The sequence below is a fragment of the Pagrus major genome, chromosome 12 (assembly GCF_040436345.1).
Source record: "Pagrus major chromosome 12, Pma_NU_1.0".
NCBI classification, from domain to species: domain Eukaryota; kingdom Metazoa; phylum Chordata; class Actinopteri; order Spariformes; family Sparidae; genus Pagrus; species Pagrus major.
In genome coordinates, this window is record NC_133226.1 from 3,256,132 (window position 1) to 3,283,570 (window position 27,439).

A 27,439-nucleotide genomic window follows, 5' to 3' on the forward strand; every position below is an offset into this window, starting at 1 on the left:
GTCCATCTTGGCTGTCCATGAACTCTATCAACGAAAACTCGTATTGGCTGTTCCCCGTTATCACTTCCGGTTCAACCCCGGAGTTGGCACATTCCCTTTCCGGTTGATGGTTGATATTTGTAAATTTGTTTCGGGACTTGTAAAAGTGTTTCGCCGCTTGTAAATTTGTTTTGCCGTTTGTAGAAGTGTTTCATGTCTTGTTAATTTGTTTTCTGAAATGTAAATTTGTTTCGGGAGTTGTAAATGTGTTATGGTAATGTAATTTTGTAAATGATATGTAAAAATGTAAATTTGTCTCAAGCTTTGTAAAAGTGTTTCACATTTTGTAATCTTGGTTTGCACCTCCCGGCCACCGTAGTGGACAGCACTGCTGTGACAGAATCAGTGAAGAGAAAAAGGCAAACCTTAGAATCAGTGGTCGGCCTGTGTGCAATAACGCCCCAGACCCATAGGCGGCGACAGCGCACCAAAAACCTGACGACTGTCAATCAACAGCGAAAAACAGCTGAGCAGAAGCTGCAGTCAGTCCGGTACTATGGAGCACTGCAATATGTGATTACAGAAAGCATACAAAACAGTCTCACTTACTTCCAACGCAGTATGCTCTGATCACTGTCTGCACGGGACGAGCACCATCGTCACCTGTCTGCAAACAACGCGGACAGACTCAGGTGGAGGTGCCAAGTGAGGCAGCCAACCGTGAGGAAGGAGCGAGGTAAAAATACATCCATGGGTAAAACAGAACAGACTGACCGAAGCTCTCACCGACCAGGAGGATAGAAAGCGGCTGACGGTTCACCTGGTATAATGCTCCTGATCACAGGGTCAGAGGGTCACAGGGTCTGAAATGAAAGAAATCATCATTGTAGCTTCAGTTTACTGCAGCTGCACACAACTATGGATTGGGGTACAACATCCGTAAAAAGTAAACTGAAGCTACAATAAGGCTTTATTTCATTTAGTTACCTTTACAGTGTAGTCACTCCATGAAGGGATCACTTCACAGCAAGTATGGATGGAAGCTTTAACAATGGTAACCAACAACACTTTCAACATATAGAACATATGTGAGTGTCGTATTAAGATGGAAATATCCAGAGCCATCCTTTAAAAGGTGTCCTGTTTTTATTTAGTGTTTCCCACGAATATGCATTTTATGTTCTCTGTTAACACACAGACACAGAAGATGTGACAGGATGTCAATCTTGTGAACCAAATCTTGGCGGATCAGCCGGTCTGCCCACCACTACACAAAGAGTCAGAAATCACACAGTGACACGAGAAAGGTTCCGTTTTATTCAGACAATCCTCTGCGATAGAACTTAAACAAGCATAAAACTGACGTGTGAAAACAAATGGCCTGGCCAAAAACTACTTTGTCGTGCCAGTTAGGTGGCAAGTAAGAAACTAACTGGCCAATCAGAGCAGGATACATACAAGATTTACTCCATGCAAACACACTTGTGAGCTTCAGGCTTTCCGTCTCTCTGCATCTTTGTTTCATCATTCACAAAGTAGATTCTGAACATTTCCAGTCCTGCATTGTTTACTTGCATGTTGAATACCTGGCAGTGTTGAGAATTGCTACATTTCCTCGTGTGATACTATTGGTGATTTAAAAAAAAAAAAAAAACTCCACAGGGTACCTTTAAGGCTTTAAGTCACTTCTGCCCAATTGTGGATTTTCTAGCTTCAAAATGGTGCAAAGGTGTGAACCAAAACTCTGAGCCTCACTTTAGTGAGTGATGACACAGATGATAGCCATGTTTTTCTACAGTCACTGTCAGGTTCACTGCTGAACAAGAAAGAGCACGGCTATAAGCAGGAACAAAAGATAAATACAACATACTGTTTAACCAAGGCATTCAAATGTTTTACGGATAAAGTTCTATCTGCGGTCTCACTGACCACCTGTCACACACCCACTGAGATCTGTTCCTCACCATGTCGTTTTGGCTCATTCTGCAGCTGCTGTGAGTCCACAGATTGAACTACTGGGTCTTATGAGTTACCTCCCTGTGTGTTGATTTATCCACAAAGAGAAAACCGACCATTTCTCTTAGTGGGCACTGTCTGTTCAACGCTTTCATATGAAGCATCATTTTGTTGAAAATCCTAAAAATGTGCCATAATCAGACCCTTCCAAACTACCCTGCATCAACACTGTTAATACACAGTTGCCAGTTTATTAGATAAGCCTTGCTGAAACTAATGCTGTCTATTAAAGCAGCTTTGCATTAAATCCTACCTTCATGAAAGTTATGATGTTGAGAATGTTTTAGAGAGGTGTTGATTCAGCTCCACTGTCTACTATTTTGTCTACCCAGTTCATATCACTGAGGGTACGCTAAGTTAGAGCTGCTGAAATTAATCCACTACTCATCTAGTTGTTAACAATTAAATTAATCGCAAACTATTTTGATGATTGATTAAGCAGTTTGAGTAGTTTTCAAGAAAAGAAGTCAAAATTCTGATTCCAGCTTCTTAAATTTGAATATGTTCAGGTTTCCTCGATGACAGTAAAGTGAATATCTCTGGGATGTGGACAAAACAAGACATCTGAGGACATCATCTTGGACTTTGTGGTAGACTGACATTTTATAGACCAAAAAACTAATCGATTAATCGAGAAAATAATCACAATCAAAAACAGATGAATCAGTGATGAAAATAACCATTAGTTGCAGCCCTAGGCTAATGAACAGAAATGGCAGCATAACTCATACATTTTGACAAAACAAACAAAGGTTGATTCAACACCTTTCAAATATGGTTTCAACAAAAACTGGTCATTTATTGCAAGAATGTGAAGTGAGCTGTCTGCACAGAGCCCAAAGATACTAAAAGACAACACCCACCCAGCCACAGTCTGTTCACCCTGCTGCCATCTGACAACAGATACAGAAGTATCTGCTGCTGTACCACCAGACTACAGAGCAGCTTCACTCCTCAGACTGTGAGACTTCCCAATTCATCAACACTCCACCATATAAAATAGATCCTGTGTAGCATAAAGGAACTACAATTTCATTCCATTGTACAACCCAGTGTTGTAATATGACAAATAAATTAACCTTCAACTCTGTTGTATTAGACTTAATTAGTTTTAACTAGATGCACCTAATGAACTGGCAACTGAGTGTAGATGATGTTAAGGATTTGCTATCTGGATTCAAGGCAGAGGAGTATGTTACAAAAATCCAAACTGAGCTATTTTATTTCTATATCATAATAATTTCATCTCCTGAATGTAAAATGTTTATGTACAGTACATTAAAAATGTGAAACTTTTCTTTTCATTTTGTTGTGTTAAATCTCATAAAGATGGAGGACAGAAGCAAATATTTAGCATGTAGCTTTGATTTGTTTGTTGGGTGTACATAACCAACTGGTTGAAGCTGTACAAATCCATCCTGAAGGATGGAGCTTAAATTCAGAGGCAGTGTACGAACAAGAACTGACGATGACTTGTCAGCCAAAACTCTGTCCCACAGCAAGTCTTTGCCTTTGTATAGAGAAACAATAAGGAGCCTTCCGGGTCTTCCTGGTCCATTTCCTGCTTGTCACTCTTTTCCTCTCATCTCCTCCTACTTGACTCTCCTGTGAGCCTCCACTTCTGTTTAGCCTTTAGTCCCGATGTATGGGACTGTCAGGCCTTGTTTATGCGTCTGTCTGTACATGTACAGACAGACAGGTGGCAAAGCAGCTTCAGTCTGTCTACTGGCCAGTCTTTTTCTCCTTCTGGAAACTGAAGCTGGTCCGGCGGCTCAGTTTTCGTTGCTTCTGGGCAAAGTAATCAGCCCGAGAGGTGCTGGCCCGAGACTCTAGGATATAGTTGACCTGAAAAAACAAACAAAATAAAACATTATATGTGTAAAAATATTCATCTGAAACACACAGCTTCAGGCTTTCACCACAGATATAATAAAATAACAAAGACATCAAATCATCAAAATGATCTCCATCACGGTGTCACACTCTGAACCACTATGTTGTTGTAAGCAGACAGAAGGACGTTTCAGTTTGTTTTGAATCAAGTTTCTATTAATGTGTCAAAAACATAGCTCCTCCTGCCACTTGTGTATTAACAGATAATGAATCATTTACTATGTACAAAATATAAAATATGTCATATTTTGAATAGAACTAATCACAGTGTTTGTTTACAATAATCTCTGGGTAGATGACCCCTGCATCACATACTGATTGTCTTTTTTCATCATGTTATTATAAAGTGTATTCATCTCATTCATCTGAAATGCATGTGTGATGCTTTTCTATCTCATTAATGAAAACACTCTGACAAACAAACTAACAAAGGCTGTAAATGAATACATACAATATTTAAGAGGAATTTCTCCTGTTTGTCCGGGACATTGAAATCTCTCGGGACATTTGGATGGAGAAACTCTGCGCAGGTGTATTTATGAGCTAGACATGTTTTTCATGCCCAGACTAAGTCTCAATTGTTAGAACTTCATCCTAAGAAAAGAGAAAGTGGCCACTCACAGACATCAGCCAGAACTCACCTTAAGCACTATTTCATTGACAGTAGCAGCATCAGACTCAAAGTAGAGGGGCTTGTAGTCATGGTTGCTGAGATAAGTGAGCTTAAATATAGCGTGACCTGTAAGACACAGAGGGAAAGCATGTTTAATGAGACAGAAACAGACAACAGAAAAGATGTACTGATCGCGCCTATCAGCCTGTCTCTCCCTTTCTGCACATCTGCAGCGCAGCTGTAGCTCAGGAGGTAGAGCAGGTCATCCAGTTATCGGAAGGTCGCTGGTTCGATTCCCCTGACTGCATGTCGATGTATACTTGAGCAAAATACTGAACCCCAAATTGTTCCTGATGAGCATTTTGCACCTTCTATCAGTGTGTGAATGTGTCGGTCAGTAGACTGGAAAAGCGTTATAGAAATGCAGGTCAGATAGCTGCAGGATATAACATTTCTAAACTGACCCAAAAAGAAAAGCCATCCGGACACATTAAAACTAATTTCTTAATGAGATGAAGTACAAGTTCAATCTTGTAAAGAACCTGTTTATCATGGCAGTCTTGACTTCCAATGATTTCCACAGCTCTCAGTTTTCTGTGATGAACGAGTGGAACACAAACTACTTTGTCACAAAAAACATTCATGAAGTTTGGTTCAATAATTAATTTATTATAGGTCTTCTGAAAATGTGACCAAATCTGCTGGATCAATAATATACATGCAGTAACTTAAACAATCAGTTTAGTTGGTTATAGAAAGTTGTGTGAATCAAATGTTCTTTGTAGCGTGGCCTCTTAACTTCTTCTGTCTGATTCTGATTGATAACAGCTGCTGACTTTTCTGGGCCCATTTTAATAGGGCTTGTTTGATACAGCCAATAGACTCAGCCACAAGCACTACAATGGGAAAGTCCAAGGATTCAAGAAGATCAACTGTACAAACAACTGTTTGTAAGTATAAAGTGCATGGCACAGTTGTGTCACTGCCACGATCAGGAAGAAAACACAAACTATCACCTGCTGCTGAGAGAAAACTGGTCAGGATGGTCAAGAGTCAACCAAAAACCACCAAAAAGCAAGTCTGCAATGAATTAGAAGCTGCTGGAGGACAGGTGTCAGAGTCCAAAGTCAAGTGTGTTTTACATCAACACGAGCTGAGAGGCTGCCGTGTGAGAAAGAAGCCCTTGATCCAGAAAAGCTGGACTGAAGTTTGCTGCTGATCACATGGACAAAGAAAAAACCTTCTGGAGGAAAACTCTGTGGTCACATGGAACAAAAACTAAGTTGTTTGGCCACAATGAGCAGCAATATGTTGGAGGAGAGAAGGTGAGGCCTTTAACCCCAACAACACCATACCTACTGTCCAGCATGGTGCTGGTAGTATTATGCTGTGGTGAAAATGGCCGTGATCACAGAAAAATTAGAGCTGTAGAAATCACTGGAACTGAAGACTGCCATGAAATACATGTTCTTTACGAGTGTATTTAAACTTTTGACTGTGACCATAATAGGAAAAAAGACTGGCATAATACAGTAATTAATATGAAAATACTTTGACTTAAAAAAAAAAGTGAATATTCAGGATGAGATAATATTCATGACTTTATTGGCTCTGTCAGCTTTAACGTGATCAAATGTACCAATAACCTGTTGAACATGTTTAAAACTAGCAAAAACAAATGTCACAGATATTTAAGATGACCTGATCAGGATTTGGGCCAATCCACAAATATTTGAATGGGTCAGCATTGACTAAAATAAACCAATTAAAAAGTATCTGCACACCCAAATATAATTAGTAAGATATGGCCAGAATTCAAAGGTAGCTCCAAAAATATAGGTGTCAGGATATCACCAGATTAACCAATAACTGCTGCTCTTTGTTAGCCATCTGTGGCAGAAGCTAGCTACTGTTAGCAGTTATCAGTTTGAATGAAGTGTGTTTTAACACAGTACATAGACGTCTTTTGACATAATGTAAATGCTGTTGTTTCTTCAACAGGACTTATGTTTTGATGTTTTTGTATTTCAACGTGTAGTTGTTTGTAGCATTTGTCCTAATGTAGCTCTCATTGGAGCCTGTGCTATCAAAGTATGTGGATGTGTGCAAACAGAAAAACAACTGAGGGAGAAAACTGACTGCATCAGCGATGTGGCCTCTACTGTGAATATCATGTACAGATGAGAAAACTAAGTCACTGGTCCACTCACTGGGGCTTCTCTCCTCTACAAGGTCACAGGCACAGAGGTGGTCTGAGTCGATAGAGATGGGTTTCTGTCGAATCCAGAACTTTGTACTGGCCTTCTGATTGGTGACAGGATCAATCTCCACTTTCTCTCCTGAAATGCCTGAAGAAAGAAGTTGTATGTCAGTTCATGAATAGAAACAGATTTCATACACATGATTACCACTAACTGTTGGACTACAGGTATTTCCTATATTCACGTAATGATCATGCTTGATCACAAGACTTTCTTTTGCTATTACCACAGACAAAGTTAAGTGTATTTGCATGTTATGACTGTTTGATCCAGATAGAAGCAGCTGTAAATGCTTGTACACTGGGTGACACAATCACTTTTGATGGACCATCACTTTTTGGCACGACACCTGGCACCTGTTGGTGGGTTAGGAGGAGAAGCGGTCATTCTCTCTCCCTCTCTTGTTTGGGACTCAAAATTAACTGAGGACTAAGATGACACAAAGTAAAAATAGGCGACTGACTTCTTCCACGCTGCCAGGAGACAAGTTCGTCTTTCCGATGGAATCATGATGGCACCGGAAAAGCGATACAGAGCAGGGTTAGCTCAGACTACATCCAGAAGAAATTAAAACTTGTTTTAAAAAGTCTTCATCAATAACAATCTGAATAAGACATGTTTTTTTTCTGGAACTGATAATGGAAGTTGCTAAGAAGTTAGAAATGTCACTTCTGTCTCATCTCTGTTGAGGTTTGCACGTGTGCAGCACCAATTAGGCCACTGGCAATTCTCAGGTAGTGAAAGAGAAGCCACTAACAATGTGAGAGTGGTCACTTTTTAAAAGCTTTTACTTTAGTCTGACTTTCAAACTCTGAACGATGTTTAAGTGTTGCTTGAACATAGAGGGATGTAAAAGTATAATAAACCACAGCCCTCAACTTCAACACAGGTCATAGCATTGCACCTGACGGAGCAAAAATATGCAGTCACCTTGTGACTACTGCAGAGTCATTTGATGAGGGAGTGAATGCTGATTGTACACATTCACATTAAAGACAAAAGCCAGACGTTAACGAGTGTTAGGTTTCTTGTCGACTGTGAAAGAGGTATTAGAGTGGACCTCTACCATCAAGTGTTCTGCCCTGGGGTCTCCTCCCAGTTGGCCATGTCCAGAAAACCTCCAAAGGGAGGCTCCCAGAACCGCCTCAACAGGCTCTTTTTGACGCAAAGGAGCAGCGGCTATACTCCAAGCTCCCTCCAGATGTCCGAGCTCCTCACCCTATCTCTAAGGCCGAGACCACCCTGCAGAGGAAACACATTTCGGCTGGCTGAATTGGCGATCTTGTTCTCATGGTCACTACCCACAGCTTGTGACCATTGGTGAGGGCTAGAACACAGATGGAATGGTATATCGAAAGCTTTGCCTTCCGGCTCAGCTCCCTCTTCATCACTAGGGTCCAGCACAATGCCCGCAGTACGGCTGATGCCGCAACAAACCGCCTGTCCATCTCACGCTCCACTTTCCCATCACTCCTGAACAAGACCCCGAGGTACTTAAACTCCTTTGCTTGTGGCAGGAGTTTATCCCCCAATCGAGAAGCTAGGCCTTAGACTTAGAGGTGCTGACCCTCAGGCCTATGTTGACTTTTTACCTGGTAACTGGTAACTGTTAGCTTTAGCCTTAGTCTTTCAGCATCACTACATTGTGCCGAGTTAACATATTATGTACGTAGCCATTGCGGCATCCTACAACAACTTTATTTCAGTAGTGAGCGACTAATCACATAAAGTAGTGTACAGTCAATCACAGGAGATTTATCATAGTTTCATCTCTTCTCTTCAAAAAGGTCTCAAATACAACCAGTAAAGGGGTTAACTAATGCAGGTTGGACCAACCTTGGGATACGTGACTGACCATTCAGACAACACATACAGTAGGTGAGGTCACTGGCTACTTGACCAGCCAGATAACAGGCAACCTGTTGCCTGGCTTCAGTCTCCTCCACCATTGCTGTGATCTTGTCTTTCAAAAACTTTGATTTTCTCTTTTGCTTAATAGCTGTTCCTGAATAAACCCTCATTTGTGCGGTATTATATAAGGATAAATCACAAGGTAGGTGCTGTCAGTATAAGTTGATTTGAGATTTACAGATCACAGGTGTCTAAATTACAAATGGGATTATTAGAACCTGCTTAAGCAAGGTATTCAAATGCTCAGCATCTTTTATGAATCAAACGGAAGAACACTGTCAAAAGCGACACTGAGACTAAGTTCAAGAGTTTTAGAGCCAACAGTTAGCAGCATGTACCTAGCTGGACATCAGTGGTGAAGCGCAGCTTGTGGATCATACTGATCTTGAAGGACTTATAGTGGTGACTGCTCAACATGTCTTGGACTGTTGTGATGTCAATCGGAGGGTCTTCCTCTGAGCTCTCCTCGCCCCTGGAGCCTGGAAACAGAAGGAAAAAACAATTTTAAAAAAACCCCAAAACAATATAAACTTAAGTCTTGATTTAATACCAAGATCTATAAACATTCTTGATTCAGCCCTCTATGCAGTTTAATTTTTATGTGACAATCAATCTGCCATGTTTATATTAGTGATAGTGGTGCATTTGTTTCATTCCATCAAAACAAATGCACCTAACTTTTCTTGAGCTGCAGTGACACATGACAAAGTGTACGTTACTCCAGTTTGACGAACTGTACACTGGAAGAGGGGGGACAGGTCATCGATATAAATAAATATATTCCATCAGAAACAGCAGAAACAAGACAAAGAAAGAAAAAACTTCTTGGGAACCATATCGCAGCCTCTTCTGTGGAACTAGATACAGGCTGTCGCACTAACACAAATTTGAAAAACCACCTCAAGTTTTTCATTAATAATGATTTTATCATTAAATTGAGGATCTTTGGGGGATTCTTGAGGATCACTTGGGGCTGCAGCAGGCTCTTACCTGGTGGAGGTGGAAATTAATGGTATTGTGGCACAGGCTGCATCTAGCTACAGTTTATCAGTCGGACCTGCCTCGTTTGATCACAATATTATCAGCCCTGTCAATCTTTGAGGGAGAATCAGTGGTTGACATACCCTCTGAAGTGTGTTCTTTCCTTTTCTGGAGGCTTTTCTACATCAGAAGTCATTGGACGTAGTATGTTATGTTGCACTGACTTCAATACAACGACAGCCTGGCCACAAAGCAGAATTTGGTGACGTAATGACCCTTCCTTATATTTTGGGTTCCTTGTCTCAGGAAACAATCAACATCCAAAGTTTTCTAAAGAGGGGTTGGCAGACTTAGTTGATTATTCTTCAGTTTAGCAAATTATTCAGTTGCTGTTTAAATAAAAAGCAGTGTCTTTTACCAGTAGTTAATGATCAGTTTGTTTTTACATTTTGCATGAAGACAATATGGACTGCAATAAATATTTTTCATTACTTAAAGGGACAGTGTGTAATATGTAGTGACATCAAGCAGTACAGACTTGGCAGAAATGTAATATAATATTCATAAGTATGTTTTACTCAGTGTATAATCACCCGAAAATAGGAGTCATTAGGACCTCATATCTTAAGGGAGCGTGTCTCCATCCATGGAGGTCACCATGTTGCACCGCCATGTTTCTACAGTAGCCCAGAACAGACAAACCTGGCACTAGTGAGGGCCTTTTGCGCTGCTGCCAAAAATGACCAGGTTGGAAAACGAAGAAGAAGAGCGAGTGGCTGCTGTTTCCTGCTAAACTTTCTTGCTTTTATCAATCAAATCTTTTATTCTATCTGTCCCCTTTTAATGTCACAGTATGGTAGGTGCATGTATGTATTTGTAACTTTTGTGTTATTTTTACCATTCCTGTCTCTGTTTTTTGTATTGTGTGTTATTGTGAGTTGTGCGATTTATGTGAATTGCTACAGTAAAATTTCCCTTGTGCTTCCACCCAATATGAGAAGTTTGAAACCACATAAAGGATAAAGGATGGATGATCATACTAATTTTGTACAAGAAAAATCAGAGGAGAGTGAATCGTTGCCGAAGAAACGCAAACTCCAAGAAGCTAAACGAGATCGGGACAAGCGACGGCATAAAACAATAATAAACAATGGAGTTGCCTTTCCCGGATGGAAATCTGTGATGATAGAGAAATGTTTGCAGATTGACACCAAAGTGTCCTGCTCTCTCTGCTGGACAGGTAAGAGTAACTTTGAAGATTACAACCAACTGTAATAAATATTTATCCCACTGCTAATGGTGCACGACCTAAATAATGCACAATGTATATTAGCAGTTCATTAGTTTCACTGAAAACACATGCCGGCATGTATAACGTTAAATATTTGTACACTGTAGCCTCCGTTTGTGCCTCTCAGTGAGCTGGTGGTAACGTAGCACTAGCAAGATTTATTTAGATGTATTCCTCGTTTGTTGCAGTGAGACAACATATGGAGCGATAACTAAGATATTTAGAGCTGGGAGTGTGTCAAAGACAGCCAAAGTAATGACTTAGTGTGACAAATAAACTGAGGAGAAGTCTGCTCATTACAGAGTTGATAAATTCTGTGACTACTTTTCACAGTCTACATAATTTCTTTGTATGTTCCAAAGTATTTTTTTTTTGGTTATATCCTATAGTTTCATAGACTAAACAACTAAATACATCTTCACCTCATCACTTGAATTAGTAGAAATACTCTACTCTATTGTGAAAGAGTCCATATTTAGAAAATGTGTTTCTTGTTCATGAGTGCCACTGTAGCTTCTGAAGCTTCTCCAACGTATTCAGAAAGGGTGGGGTGAACAAAGGAGTGTTGCAATCTAGAACCTCACCGCTAGATGTCGCTAAATACTCGATATATTACACACTGGACATTTAAGAGTCATGGAAAAAAATTGTGATCTCATGTCTGAATGGACAAAACCATGAAACTATCATAAGGTGTGAAAACACTGTTTAAACAGTTACATGTACAACTCATGTAGGATAAGAGGTGAAGGGAATGTTACTCACTGTTTTCTCTGACTAGGCAAAACTCCAGGGTGCTCTGTGTCTCCAGTGTCGCGTCCAGGTCTACTGCAACGTTGGGCTCTGTCTGCTTCTCCAGACGATACATGGGTCCTGTTGGAGACAAATGAAGACAGACAGCAACAAACCTTAGCTTCTCGAGTTCAAAGTTTTAGGTGGGTGGAAGGACATTTTAAACATTTAAACTGGGCAGACATATTAAACACAATGCATTTCCATGCTAGCATCAGGTAACAAGCACACATACATATGTTGCAGGGGTCCTCAACATTTTTCAGACCAAGGTCCCTGTAGCTGATAGAGAGATGGAGCAGGGACCCCGTACTACATTCTATAACATTGTGTTGTATATTAAACCTGGCCTACAACCACTGCATGAGAAATCATTGGTAGACTATCGTCAATCTTGTGTAAATTATTATCATTGTTATTTATTTTTGACTTTGCAAAGAATAAGCGGTTACGGATAATGAATGAATGAATGTATAAAATGGACTGACTGAGGACTCAGTCAAAGCAGCAACCATCATTTTACTTTTTGTTTTTTGTTAATCTCCACAGCTTTCTCTGTCAATATAGCACGCACTGAGGGATTTATTGCTGTAACTGACTACATTTACATCAACATTAATTTGGCATGCACAGAAAACATGCACAGAATACGTGTGTTCCCTTCAAGTGCAGATTGATATGAAATTTTGACTCAATGTTAACAGGATTACACAACTTTAGCAAATGTCACGAGTCTGCTGCTTTGATTTGCTTTCTATACAGAAATCAATGCACTTCATATGTGCAGTCACAAGACGGTTTGCTGTATCTCTCAACACAGTCTCAAGAGCATACCAGGAGATACCAGGAGACCGGCCTTTACACGAGGAGAGCTGGACAGGGCCGTAGAAGGGCATCAACCCAGCAGCAGGAGCGGTATCTGCTCTTTTGTGCGAGGAGCACTACCAGAGCCCTACAGAATGCCCTCCAGCAGGCTTCTGGTGTGCATGTTTCTGAACAAACTGTTAGAAACAGACTCCATGAGGGTGGCATGAGGGCCCGACGTCCTCTAATGGCACCAGTGCTCACAGCCCTGTGGGCCCTGGGTTCCTCCTGGTGCAGGACAACACCCTGCCTCATGTGGACAGCGTGTGTATTTAGTTCCTGGATGACAAAGGCATTGATGCCATCGACTGGCCCTCTCGTTCCTCTGACCTAAATCCAATTGAGCACCTATGGGACGTTATGTATCGGTGCATCCAACGCTGCCAGGTACCGCCACAGACTGTCCAGGAGCTCACTGATGCCCTGACCCAGGTCTGGGAGGAGATCCTCCAGGACACCATCCTGACTCATCAGGAGCATGCCCAGACGTTGTTGGGAGTGCATACGGGCATGCATGGGGCCATACACACTACTGAGTCACATTATGAGTTGCCATGATAAAATTCAAGCAAGTAGGATCAGCCTGTTATTTCCATTTTTTACTTTTTATTGGTGTAATTTTGAATCCAGCCCTCAGTGGGTTGATGATTTTGGTTTCCGCTGACCGTTGTTACGTCACTTTGTTCTCAAATAAATTATACAATGTACATCAGTAAATTCATACTTCATACTAAATTCTACTTTTTAGTTCCTTAGTTCTTTCAACATCCCGCAGTCCATATTCTATCAAGTAGAGATGAACAAAGGCTTACACAAAATATGAACTGTACATACATTAGCCACTCACACTCATTTCCCCTGAGCTCTGGCACCTCATTTGCAGTTCAAACACAGCCAATCATTTGAGGCCCAGATGTCACCACAGCCTTATACTAAGCACAAGCACCATTCAGTGCTCCCTTATCCACTGGCACAGCCCACATCGGTTTATATTCCCCTGCAGCCTTCAAGCACATAATATTTCACAGCCTCTTTCAGTCAGGCGGGTCTGCTCCTTTCTTCCTTGTTTCTGCCAGGGCATGATACTATATTGGCACTGTATCTTTAGGTATTTTTTTTACCAATGTTTTCCAGCTGCAGGCAAACATTGAATAACATGCTTTACAAATGACCCAAGCTGATCTTGCAGTGGATTATACAGAGCCCAATGACGGTCATACAATCCAAAGCATTAAGTGGCTGACTTTTATTCCATCATGTGTAGCACACAGAGAAAAAAGTATTATGGCTGTATAGTATAGCTGTTCTAAAGCTGGTATACATAACAAATTACATCACATTAACACTACCTAGCCCATCATTCTTTTATTCTGAAGGTCAGATCCATAACTGAAGTCTACTTGTTCCAATGACTGTGACTTGACTGAGTGCTCCCCTAAATATGTTTCACATCCAGTATTTTTATCTCTATGCTTAGTTGAACACAGTTTATAAATCCATCACTTGGTTTAGCAGTCATAGAACAGATTTCTACCATAAGGGACACTAGGGACTAGATTTTACTATCATTGCATTCATGATATTAATAATGATCAGTTTTATTTTTGGTAGTATTAGTACACCATACTTTACATTATATTGTAATATATTATATCTTATTATTATTATTATTTTATTATTTTTATAGCCTAAACAGTCCCTATACAATATTTGCCTATACTATACTATAATACCGGTGTGTATCTATCGCGAGTTCTGTTGATCTTGTCTGGCGCGGCTTCCATAGTGCAAACGGCTGTGAGGGAGACTCGCGTACACGCGGGAGCGTGCCTCCAGGCAAATATAGTATAGTGTCGCCACTTCAGAACACTTGGATTGCAGCGGACGAGCAGTATGGAGGAATATTACAAAGTTTTTGTGTAGTTTTATGGGCCTTTTTGTCTCGGACACCATTTACGCTCGTTATATGGATTTTTGCTGCAGGAGGGTATCCCCGCAGGTCTCCAGCTGCACTTTGAGGAATAAGAAACTACACCGAACTTCTCATCAGCATGAGGGTGAGTCGATAATGACTGAATTTCGTTCTAGAGTGAACTATTCCTTTAAGTGGTGAGCTGGTGAGGAACCCGTGCATTATTAATATATCAATATATTAATATTATCTTTAAGGGCGGCTGCAGCTCAGGAGGTAGAGTGAGTCGTCCAGTAATCAGAAAGTCACTGGTTCGAATCACTGGCTCCCCCGTCTGCACGTTGCAGTATCCTTGAGCAAGATACTGAACCTCAAATGGCTCCTGATGAGCAGTTGGCACCTTGCATGGTAGCCTCTGCCATCAGTGTATGAATGTGTGTGTGAATGAGTGAATGTGACAGCTGTTGTAAAGTGCTTTGAGCGGTCAGTATCCTGGAAAAGAGCAATAGAAATGCAAGTCCATTTACTTACGGCAACTCTGAGGGGACACACAACCTCATATACAGAAATACATAGTAAACCCACCCCCCATAAACAAAGTCATCACCCATCACAGTGTTTCACTGTGGACATCACAGTCATATACCAATCTCGTAGACATCGCAAAACCCTAATAGGTGTCCATTAGAACTAAAATGAACTTGTAGTCCATAGTGCACAAGAGTGTACCTAAAGCCACAAATGATAGATGAGAGAGAGCCAAAGACCCATAAAGACAACATGTACTTACTCGTTGGTAAGACATCACACATGTCTGGTCTGTCTATAGCTTACATGTGTACATTACAAAGAGTGTGCCATAAAAGTGGCATTACCTGAGCCTTTCTGTGAGCCTTTCCTCTTCTTGAGTGCTTTCTGTAGAATTTCCTTCATAGTTACCTTCAAACTGTCCACAGGGATTAGAGAGAAACCATGAGCAGCGTTTCTAAAATGGAAGAAAGCAGAGGAGGTTAAGGATGCCTCTACCTGGAGATTGTTCTCAATTATCCAGACAAATAAAACTGTGGTAAACAACCCTCCACTGGACCTGGTACAGAAGAACTTCAGACAAGTTCTTCCTAATGCCTTCTTCACCTCTGACTGAATAGACATGTGGGCCCACAGTAAATTAAAAATAATGGAATCTCTTTTTTGTGTTGCTGGGAGCAACCTGGGAGTGTGATCCTGATCCGGTGTGTGTTATGAATATTCAATCTACTCTGTTTAGCTTTGACTACAGCAAATCTCTTTGACTACTCTCTGGAGAGCTTTTGGAGTGATCACAGTCACTATACATTATACTGGTGTAAAATGAAAATTAGGCATTCAACAGAATAGATGTTACTATACAATGTAGTTGGAAATAATATTATTTGCTACTAACTTGCCACAAAGTAAGTAAATGGGATATTTTGTAAGCTGGATTTTGAGTCCCCTAAACAGGATGCAAGAAAAACTATACACCGATCAGCTTCAAGGACTAACGTGAAGTGAATAACATTGGGCCCTGACAGTGCCCTTGACATGAGGAGGGTCAATCTCGACCTCTTTCAATGGGCTTGAAACAGCCACTGATAATGCTCCATCTTCAAAAACCTTCTCTCAACTATTACTACACCAACATGGACAACTAAAGGTGCTCCAGTCAGGATTTTGGGGGCCGAAAAATCAAAAGGATGGTTCTTTACTTTATATAGTCTATAGTTTTTGGTTACTCGTGGCATAACAAAGCCACCATAAAAATGTTGATTAAATAAATGATTACATTTATTTTAAACATTCAATTAAACATAAAATCTAACAAAGAAAGAGATTTCAAACAAACAGAAAACTTATGTGTAAACTGTAATTAACAGAATTAAGACAATAAATAAATAAATAAATCTGATAGAATTTGGGGGACATTCTGTGTCTCAGTTGTCTGAGTCTTTGTCCCTGAAGCCACGACTGCACAACCTGGTCACTGCTTCTATCTTGCTAGTTTCTGAACATCACTTTGTCTGAAGCCCTATGATTGGTTTGTATCTCCATACACAGTTCACATTCTGATAATAGAAAGACTATACTATGAAAATGTTTGGTAGCTACAACACATTTTCATTCATATGTGCCAGTCACAGTGATAAAGGTCGGCAGTATATGATTATTAGACCACTAGGCCTATTCAGGGCCTGTGAAATATTATTTCAGCCCTGATATCAGTAACTCTTTGCAAACCTAGTACATACAGTATAAACACAGCGTACATAACAGTCAGATGGTGTAGTTATATGTTACTGCACACCTGGGAAAATGATGATATAAACTATATTTACATCTTCCCCTCACATTGATGATTATGAGCCTGCTTACATTCTGACAAACAGCGACTGTCTGGAAGCAATGCCAGGTGAAGAGTATTTCTCCACCAGCGCCAGAGTGCTGAAACCAAACTTGTGGATTGGCTCATTGGAGTCCAGTGGAGGAAAGTCAGTGTCAACCTCGCCATCATCCTCAGCAATGTGGAGGCAGTAGGCGTTCACATTCTCACTGTGGTGAGATGTGACAGACAAGTGAGGAGAGAGAAGAGTTTATTAGATGGAAACTGGCATTCAGTGAAACTGGCATTCAGTGAAACTGGCAGTCAGTGAAACTGGCGTTGAAATGTGTTTGTACTCACTTGAGTTTAGGTTCCCGTCCTTCACTTGTGTACTGCCAACAAATGAGCCCAATGAGGTCGTGGACACGGGCATTGGCGATCGTCACTACTGTCATTGGATGTACTTTCTCCTGAGCCATCTGCATCGAGAGGTAGACGTCTATCTTTTTTGTAGCCGTTGTGCCAATGTGGCCCTAAAAGGTGAAGAGATAGTGAGTACGACATGCACAGGAAAACGCTAAATAGAGAGAGAATAAAGGTATAGATAGGGACAGTTTAAGCATAGCATGTCATTCATGTGGATGCTTCTTGACACACACCACCCATCCAAACACTGTTGTGGACTAAGTACACCACCTCATGGCAATAGTACTCCACGGTGGCAGTGCCCCCCAGCAGGACAATGAGCAGAGACAGCCCAAGGAACACAACAAAGAGCCCAAGAGCCTTGATCAGGCCTCCAAATTCCCCAGATCCAAATTCAATCGAACATCTGTGGAATGTGGTGGAACAAGTCCAATCCATAGAGGCCCCACACCCCAACATACAGGACCCAAAGGATCCACTACAAACATCCCGGGGCCACCACAATTGCGCTACTGGCGTGAAGGTGTGCCTTCAACTAATAACACGCTTGTCTCAATCCACGCAGTAGCCTTCTATCAGAGAATCACGGCTAACAAAGTGGCTCCACTAATTTGGTTACAAACAATTAAAGTACTGAGATCTGAATACACTGAGTATCAGAAATGTCTTTTTTTCAGGTTCTTTCAGGACTCACAGACATGAGTTCAGTATCATTTTGAGGGGGAGAAGGCTGCTCGTCACGGGTTGGCTGCAGTCACAAACGATTGTGACTCGAGTTTAAAAAATACATCATACATCATCATTATCAAAGAGATAATACAAAATGTGGAATAATTCACCTTGCCATCAAATTTGGAGTACTCATTGAAGGGGTTGTTGAGTTGCTGGGGACACTGCTCCAGTCTCAGTGAAAGGGTGGACTTGGTACCTGTTGTCCGCGGCCTGTCTTTAAAGTCCCGTTTTTCAAACAGGGACCCCAGATCCTCCACTGGACATTGAGCAGAACAACATGCAACAAACACTGGGTTATACTGAAGTACAATGAACACAGCAATTACTTTTTTTCTTTCTGCTGTTATCCAGCGCAGCAGCAGTTATTAACTGAGTTGCGACACTCCCATAGACTCCTGTTGGAAATGGAGCATGTGGAAGTGAAGCGTGTCATGGGCAGTCGATAGTTCCAAACACTGAATAGTTCCAGCACTGAACCCCATTCATTTTCCATGTTTCCCAAGCACGCTGGCTGGTAACATGATGACATCTGGATTTTTATGACATTTTAGCGCATTAACTGACCTGCCATAAATCTACACAATAATTTTACATAGCCAGCTTGTTTATTTTCCACTACTGACAAAACGTCTAACCACAGAAGCACAAGAAAAACATGAATGTATGCATTCTGTTAATCAGTGGTGGAAGAAGTCCTCAGATCTTTTTCATTTAACAAGAGTAATAATTCTACAGTGTAGAAATACTGTTAAAAGTAAAAGTCCTGAGAATTGAAGTAAAAGTACTATGGCTGATTTCATAATGTATGTAGCTGAATTATAAACATTGATGTTTTAATATGTACATTAATGGTGCAGCTGGCAAAGGAGGAGCAGTTTACTATATATACTGCTGGCTGTCTTGTGAATCATCTATCAGTCATTGTGACCATCTAATTCTTAATATTAAAAATATTACAAAATGTATTGGATTACATTTTAATCCGAATGTGCAAAGTAAGTTATCATAACTGTAGTAGCAAATAGGGATGCAACAATATTCAATATTTTATCGAACCGTTCAATACGCCCTGTTAGGTTCAATACACAAAGGCAAACAATACAATACAATACAATACAGTACAATACAATACTACAATAATGTTTGCTGTTTAACTTGATTGGATACTGCATATGTTTTTTATGGAAGGCAATTAAGATAAGTGTTACATTTTTATAATAAGGTTTGTGGTTTGACTATATCTGCTTTTAATTATTTTTACATGCAATATTGCCTTTGCTAGTGTGAGTAGTTTTATATTAAGATATCAAAACCGTACCGTTACCATGGCCCAAAAACTGTGATGCATACCGAACTGTGGGAAAACTCTACCGTTGCATCCCTAATAGCAAATTGACAGAAAGTAGAAAACAGAAAATACTAAAGTAAAGTGCAGGTAGGCTACCTCAAAACTGTAAGTACAGAACTATAAGAAGTCTAACAAATAAATAGTATTTCAAAACTGTCCCCATGTTTTTGGGCAACGGCGCTGTCTGTAACTAGTGCTGTTTGAAACTATTGAGAGCTCCATGAACCATGTGACTGCTTGGCGGCGAGAACAAAGAGTCTTACAACTCTGATATCAAACGACGCTGCTGTTATCATCACGCAGCATATTTTATTTCACAAGTCTTTACATTTCACATCTTGGAATGAAAAAAACATCTTCGTGTCTTATTGTGGTTTTAAGATTTTTTACTTAATATTTTATAAAATATCATAGAAAATAATTTTAAAATACAGATTCCTCAGAAGCTTTTTTACTCAGATTAAAGCTAAAAAAATCACTACAAAAAGAAACATTAAAAGGCATGTGTAAAATGTAGGGTTTAACAAGTAAGTAAGTAAGTAACAGGTAAAACTTTGCTTTTTTAAATTTAGTTTAATGTGTATTTCAAAAATAGTAAGAAACGCTACCTGATTGGGAGGATGACCTCTCTTTCCACTGAATGTTTTTACACTTGATTTGGTTCTGCCGTTCCTTCCTTAACCTCTCAAGTCTTTGGGCTGAAAGGAAAGAACAACTTTTATATTCAGTCACATGCATATGAAGTGTTGAAAGAGAAAAAATCATCATCACAAAAACCACACCATGGAAATACCAGGACACTATACACTTCTGTTTAAATGTACAGTAAATTTCACTGGGCCAGTGTGAGCATTATGAGAAGAAAAGGACACACTGACTCTCTGCCATGTGATTATTTGATGGATATGACCCACCCCTATAAAGACAGTGATATACACACATTTGTACAGTATACAGACAAAGAACAACATCAATTAAAACTGGTATACTTTGTGAAAATGTTTTTTGTTCATCCCTCTTATCTTACCAGCAGCCCCAGGTTTCTCTCGGCTGTCTTGTTGGACTCCTGATGAGACAGCCACCACATGTCAGTGCTCAATCTCAAGTCTGAAAGGCTCAGAGGATTTCAGCTTTCTACCCAAAACCCAGAACCACGACCAGCACTCCACCAAACTGACTACAAAAGTCAAGAGAGCCAAAAGGAAACATGCTGTCTACCTTTGGACTCCCTCTTTCACCAAAACCACATTTACCTTCCAAATAAAAACACCTAAATGTAGCTTTTCATTTGATTCAAGCTCACTGAACACAATTTTTACAACACGTCATATTACACACCCACATCCCAGCTTAAAATACAGTACGCTCATTTGATGATTTGATGTTGATTAAGACACCAAACCTGGCAATTTAAGGGGCTTACACAAGAACACCAGGTGACGAGCCTAAATTCTGACATTCTTCAAAAAAGGAAAGATCTACTTGCTGCATATTATAAAAAATGATGTGTCAATGGAACATATTCACACAGCAGCCATTTTCCTCTGACATCAAGCTCAGGGTGGGAAGCTCAAATGTCACACCGAAAACCAACCTGTTTTCACCTCCTCTCAGCTCGTAGTAAACAGTTGCGTAATTAAGCACAAATGGCAAATGTCAGAACAGAGACAGTGGTTCTGCTTCACTAAAGCATGTAATTAGTTTACAAAAAAAGTCACATAGGACAGATTATAAAAAAGGCAAAACAAAGTGTCTTAATGACAGAAAAGATGATAGATGACCTGGACATTCAATAAGGTAGTTGTGTGTCAGGTTGGTCCACTTTGATGGAGACTGGGACTGAAAGGACACTCATCATCCACTATTTCTCTACTTTTGTCTGGCCATCATAAAAATCCATACGGTATTCTTATTTTATGCTATTTGACTGGTCATGAGTACTCAAAGTATAGGGGCTGTTTTCGCCCAAAAGGGGGCGCCACATAACATAAGAGCAACTACACGGATGAGCTGCTATATATGAGAAGAGTCTGTCTTCTTGAGCAGTATGACTGCGACCTCTGCTGTTCAAACAGAACAATGCAAGGAGACATAGGAAAATGCATCCATACTGATTTCTCATGTTAGATCCATGAGCTTTGAGAGCAAAATAACGTGATAGGTTGGTAGGTATCGTCACAGTCCCACGACGGTATCGCAATATTGCAAAATTCAGTATTTCGTTACATCCCTAGTTATCAAATATGTTGTGTCACTTCGAAAATATGGCCTGATGTCCATTTGGATTTGAACTATCCATTACCTTTTTAGTTGCTCATCAACCAGGAAGCTGTGAAATGTTAACGATTTGTTAGATTCCCCATGTTTCTACTACTTGCCACCTGGAACACAGCTGTAAGGCATTTCACCTTCCCAACCTGACTGTGAAGTCACAGGAAATTGGCAGCCGCGTAGATATGGGGGAATGGATCTTTTCTCAGTAAACAAATAATAACCAAAATAAACGAATTCGCTATCTTTCACACAAAATGTGTTACTTCTCTGTTCATTCATTTCTGGTCATCAAAAATTCTGTGTAATCTGGTTGCCTCTGTCGACAACCGCTTTAGCTCTGCTGGGGGGAAAAAACATTGCTACATCTCTTCCTTATGGTGTAGAATTGTCTGTAGGAATGCAATCAAACCTTGTGGGTGAAGCCGATAAAATGTACAGTAGACAGCAGATCAAATATAAACTCCACGGTAACAGATTGCTAATACTCGATCCAGTATTTAAGGCTGTATCAAAAGCATTTTGTCAATACTGGTATCGGTATCTGAACAACCATAATCACAACTAGCACTGTTATCTTTATTTGTGAATTGAAGCCACGATTGGCCACGATTCACAAATTTATTTTCTCTCTACCATGACTCCTTCTTGTTGCAAGTTTCCAGCTGCATACAGTCGTGGTCAAAAGTTAACATCCACTTGTAAAGAAGAACATGTTTATCATGGCAGTCTTCAGTTCCAGTGATTTCTACAGCTCTGTTTTCTGTGATGAACGAGTGGAACACAAACTACTATCAAAAAAACATTCATGAAGTTTGGTTCAGTAATGAATTTATTATAGGTCTTCTGAAAATGTGACCAAATCTGCTGGATCAATAATATACATACAGTAACTTGACCGATCAGTTTTGGTGATTATAGAAAGATGTGTGAATCAAATGTTCTTTGTAGCGTGGCCTCTTAACTTCTTCTGAGTGATTCTGATTGATAACAGCTGCTGACTTTTCTGGGCCCATTTTAACACTACAATGAGGGTTTTTTCTGGCACCAAATAGGGTGGTGGTGGTAGGTGCTGCGGCCCGAGAAAACTTTTGATTAATCATTTTCATAACATTTTAAATTCATGCCAATTAACAACAATTTCAGATACCTTACTAATCAGTTTATAACAACTCAAAAAGATGGCAAATGCGTCCTTTCAGTAAGTATATTTTATTTAAGTGTGTTCCGGTGGTTCTTTAAATAAAATATAACACAAATAAAAATATACTAATTTACAGTTAAAATGCCAAAAATGTGAACTATCCCTTTAAAGCAGCAAAGTTGTTTGTTTTTTTAAAGAAAAAAAAGAAAAGAAAAACAGGTCACAAGATACAAATTAAGCCTTTAAACATCACAACCATCAAAATGTGGCCCCATTAAAGGGTAGCTGCATTGCACTAAAACACAGTTCACAACCAGAGGCAGAACATTTCAGCCTTCTCAGGTTCATCCACTTTAATGGAGACTGGGACTGAAAGGAGACTCATCATCCACTATTTCTCTTTTTTTTCTTATCGATTGTTGATCGGCAGTGACATAATATAATTGCTTGCCTGACTGGCCATAGTATTTCGGATCCTAATACCTAAAAAGACACAGTTTTCTTATTGTATGCGGTTAATTTAGCAGAGTCATTAGAATTTGTACTGACCACCATTCAAATTAGAAGGAAAAAGGGGGCGGGGACTTGATGTAAGGGCAAAGTCCCCATCCATCTACAATATGGGCAGACTAGAGAGGCATGCAATATAGATCTACAACATGCAACATTTAATGTAGAACCACAATTTATTATTATTATATTTTTGTTTTTCCATCTACATGAATGAATGTGAAAAACAAATGTGACTTTAGGGCCATTTACACAATCCTGCAAAATCCTTCAATAAGATCATTGCATTATTTGAATTTATTCATACATAGCCTTTTTTAAATACATAGGCTGACAGACTCTAAAGGATGTAGCATAGCCCAGTAGCTTCAGCACCGTAGTACTTGCTGGTTGCTGGTCTTATAATGACAGGTGATTCTGAACATCAGGTCAGGTTTTGGAATGCAAAGTTTGGAAAGTCTACCTGTATTCCAGGACACATTTCATTAGGCACTGAAAAGGAAACTTGTAAAACGCATCAATATGCATTAAATAGTAGGCTAAAACATCTTGCCTGTCAGTGGGGTCGTTTTGTAAGCTTACGCTAATTTTAACCGAACACATAGCCTATAATCAATTACTGGCCAAACAGTTGGTGGATTTTTTTGTATTTGGAAGCCTGGGCCTCTAATGCCTGCTTCCTTTTCTCGCTAAGCTTTTCAAGTCCAAGTGTATGTTTGTGCTAAATTTGACACAAATCCCTCAACGCATTCTTGAAATATTGTCCTCACAAGATTTGAGGTCACAGTGACCTTGACCTTTAACCTCCAAAAAACATCCTTGAGTCAGAGTGGACATTTGTGCAACGTTTGAAGAAAATTCATCAAAGAGTTCTTGAGATATCATGTTCACAAGAACGGACAGATCGCTATGGCCAGTGCGGAGGCATAAAAATGAGAGCTGTAGAAATCATTGGAACTGAAAGCTGCCATGACATACATGTTCTTTACAAGTCTATGTAATCTTTTGACCTCGAGTATAGATGCATCAGTTTGACAGCATTGTTTTGCACTGTGCAAACATGTCGATACTAGAAATTAAGAAACTTAGAGACATATGATTGTGGTGGATCCGATAATTTGGAACCAATTCTTGATTCCCATCCTTAGTGCTACTCACCTCATAGCAATTATAAAATGATCACGGTGAACTGCAGTCTATCCCCATGCTTTCCAGTTATGCAGCAATAACCTTCTTTAGCACACAATTTGACTTCAGCATCACTCGATCACTGGCCCAGATTAGACACACAAGCCCCCTTGAAAACAACAGCAGAACAGGCTTTCTGACTGCCCCAACCACAATGACAGGTGTAGCTGACAGAAAGCCTGCCCTGCTAACCAGCCAGAGCCTGGAGATGCGCCTACCTGTGTTAGAGCGCCGACGGATGCCAAAGTCCCAGCTGGAGGTGATGTCCATGGACTGGGAGAGGTCACAGGCATGATTGTCCGTGACGCTGCTGCCCCCCTCACTCAGGGAGCCCGACCCTGTTGACCCACAGCTGCTGCCGGGCACCAGAGCCAGCTGGCACTTCTCTAGATCCACATCCTGGTCTATTAGTACCATCTCACACATTCCTGTATCATCACTGGTCACATGAGACTGTCTGATGTGGGCCAGAATAATGGCTGGATTGTCCAAGAAAGCCATTTCCTCTACTTTATTAAGTGTGGCTTATAGCTTGGATGTTTTGTCTTTGTATCACTCTCTTGCATGTATGCCAGATAATCACTTTCACCTCCTTTCAGTCTCTCTCCGAGAGTGTTAAGACAGGCGCTGAAGACAAGTGGAGAGCACTCATCTTTTCCATCTTCTATTCTTGCTTATTCTCTCTGACCCAGGGCAGGGAAGGTGCCAGTACCTGTTCAAAGTGAGATGACAGATATTATATGATGCAGGCTAGAAATGGTGAGTTAAGCTTGAGCGTTAACTAAACGATTCTAAATGGTTTAAAGCCTAGTTACTTATGATGGGGCAAAACTTCAGTTTGGCGTGTTAGAAACATGTAGTAGGGACCTTTTCATGCAACCATCACTTTGATTTGACGTCTAAGGAAGGACCGTTTCTGTAGCTTCAAGTGCAGCACTATGACATGCCTTCCAACATGTGCGCTGTTGTCCTCACATGTTAACAATATGATGCTGCCCCCTCTCTTTTATGATCAGCTTTTCATTCTGTTTTCAAATGTAGCCATTCTGATCAGGTAATACACTTTTGATTTCAGACTGGCCAGACAACACCTTGTACAAAGTTCTGTTCGAGCATAACCTGATCATAAATCTATGGTAGGGGTAAAAAAAATCAAGCCAAGGAATAAATGTAATTCGGTGGTCAACAGCATATTTAAACATCAAAAGCATACAGTAGTAGGATCCAAAAGTCTGAGAAAACTAGCTAAGATACTTCGATTTTGCATTTGATTTGAATGTAATACAGTTTTTTTTCCCCATTAAAATGATAACAGCTTAACAGTTAAGTGAAAAGGTGAATCTTTGAAAAAACATCCATGGATTTCAGAATATCGTAGTATTTGGTATGTCCCCCTTTCTCTTTAATGACAACATGCATTTGAGTTGGCATTGGCTCCGCAAGTTTCTTACTTTCTGTAGGCTTCATAGATTTTCAATTTGCCCAATGTGGGTAACACAGCCCTATGAACAGCCAGCCTAGAGTCTGAACATATATATGAACCTTTATGCCTTAAAGTGTAAATCTGTACTGGATCATTATGAATGGCAGGGAGTAGACTGTTCATAAATCCACACGCTTCATAAGTCATCTGCCATTCAACATGTTACAACATATTTAGATTTAGTATTTGATACATTATTCTTATTCCTATTATTATTATTATTATTAGTAGTAGTAGTAGTGTTTTATACTATTAGATAGCATCACCAGCCAGGAGCCACTCTATAGTCAAAACAATGATGGTGAAACATTCACGTTTTGTCACTGACTCCCCAAGAGGATGTTCTTTTGACACTTGTATTGACCAGTAAACAAATATTCTTTTACAAAACATTGGTTTGACTGGCCTTAGTATTTACACTGTGAACACAACGCTGTTGTTAATTTCAACACGGAGGTGAGATCTATGAGCAAGGGCAAAACAATCCCATTCCAGGGCTGCATATTAGCATGACTGAGATACCCAGGTTAGCATGTCAAAAGCAGCATGCTGTGGCACACAGTTGCGCTAGGACTTCATCTAACGTTAGCAAACAAACACCAGATACACAGCAACACATCTGTACAATCATATCTTATGTAGCTCACTGTGTCGGGGATTTCCGTCCATTTTTAAGAGTCAGTTCCTGCAAAGTGCTTCTCCGACTGATGCTAACTGCAGCTAATGCTGAGCTGTAGTAACGTCAGGTTGTCAAGTTTGCTTCACTTGAAACAAACCATTATATGTGTACAGTTTCATGATTAGCTTATCTAACGCAAGAAGTAGTACTTCTTTGCGTGGCAATATTCTTAAATACCTACACCGACCAACCTGGGTAACTAGTGATGACTCCCAGTAGCTTTGACGTTAGCTAGCTGATTTAGCTATTGTGTTCCCTAGCGTAGCTCGCCATCCTTAACTTCGATAACTTGCTAACTTAAAACTCCACTATTAGCTAAACTAGCGTTCACCTCACCTCGCCTAAAAGTAGCAACAAGGTATGTACTTGGCATTCAGACTGTAAATGCATTTAACCACGAATGTCAGTGCAAGTGGCATAGCTTATATCTACTTAGCTTGTAAGCCTGTATAGGCTAACATCACTGAAGCTTTCATAGGGTAACGTTAGCTGGCTCTGGTTAGCCTCCCACAGTAGTCAGTTCATAACGGCGTCCCACCTTTAGTAGTCACATTCGATGAGAAATAGAAATGTCCGCATTGTCCCATTTTATCCGTACATACTCCCAGCAGTGATAGTTACTGATTTCATGAGGAATAATGCACTGTGACAAAATCATAATACAACTGCAACTCAATACAATCTACTGTGCTCAGTCTAACGGTAGCAGCCTAGTTTCACTTCCGGTGCCATTTCTTCAGAATAAAAGTCAATTTAGTTTTCGGACTAATAGAAAGTAATTCAACATTATTTGCAACATTTCATGCT

At 40.2% G+C, this 27,439-nt stretch overlaps 1 protein-coding gene across 1 annotated transcript; it reads right to left on the minus strand.

The window, feature by feature from the left end:
• Nucleotides 1-1,276: 1,276 nt before the first annotated feature.
• mapkap1 (MAPK associated protein 1) lies at nucleotides 1,277-27,321 on the minus strand. The gene is made up of 12 exons (XM_073478372.1): nucleotides 27,171-27,321; nucleotides 24,689-25,182; nucleotides 19,966-20,055; nucleotides 18,117-18,265; nucleotides 17,212-17,384; nucleotides 16,905-17,081; nucleotides 15,389-15,498; nucleotides 11,711-11,818; nucleotides 9,012-9,152; nucleotides 6,712-6,849; nucleotides 4,530-4,627; nucleotides 1,277-3,840 (listed from the first exon to the last, which is right to left on the minus strand). The coding sequence occupies exons 2-12, from the start codon at nucleotides 24,969-24,971 to the stop codon at nucleotides 3,718-3,720; spliced, it is 1,590 nt and encodes a 529-aa protein (XP_073334473.1). The 5' UTR covers nucleotides 24,972-25,182; nucleotides 27,171-27,321; the 3' UTR covers nucleotides 1,277-3,717.
• Between the last annotated feature and the right edge of the window lie 118 nt (nucleotides 27,322-27,439).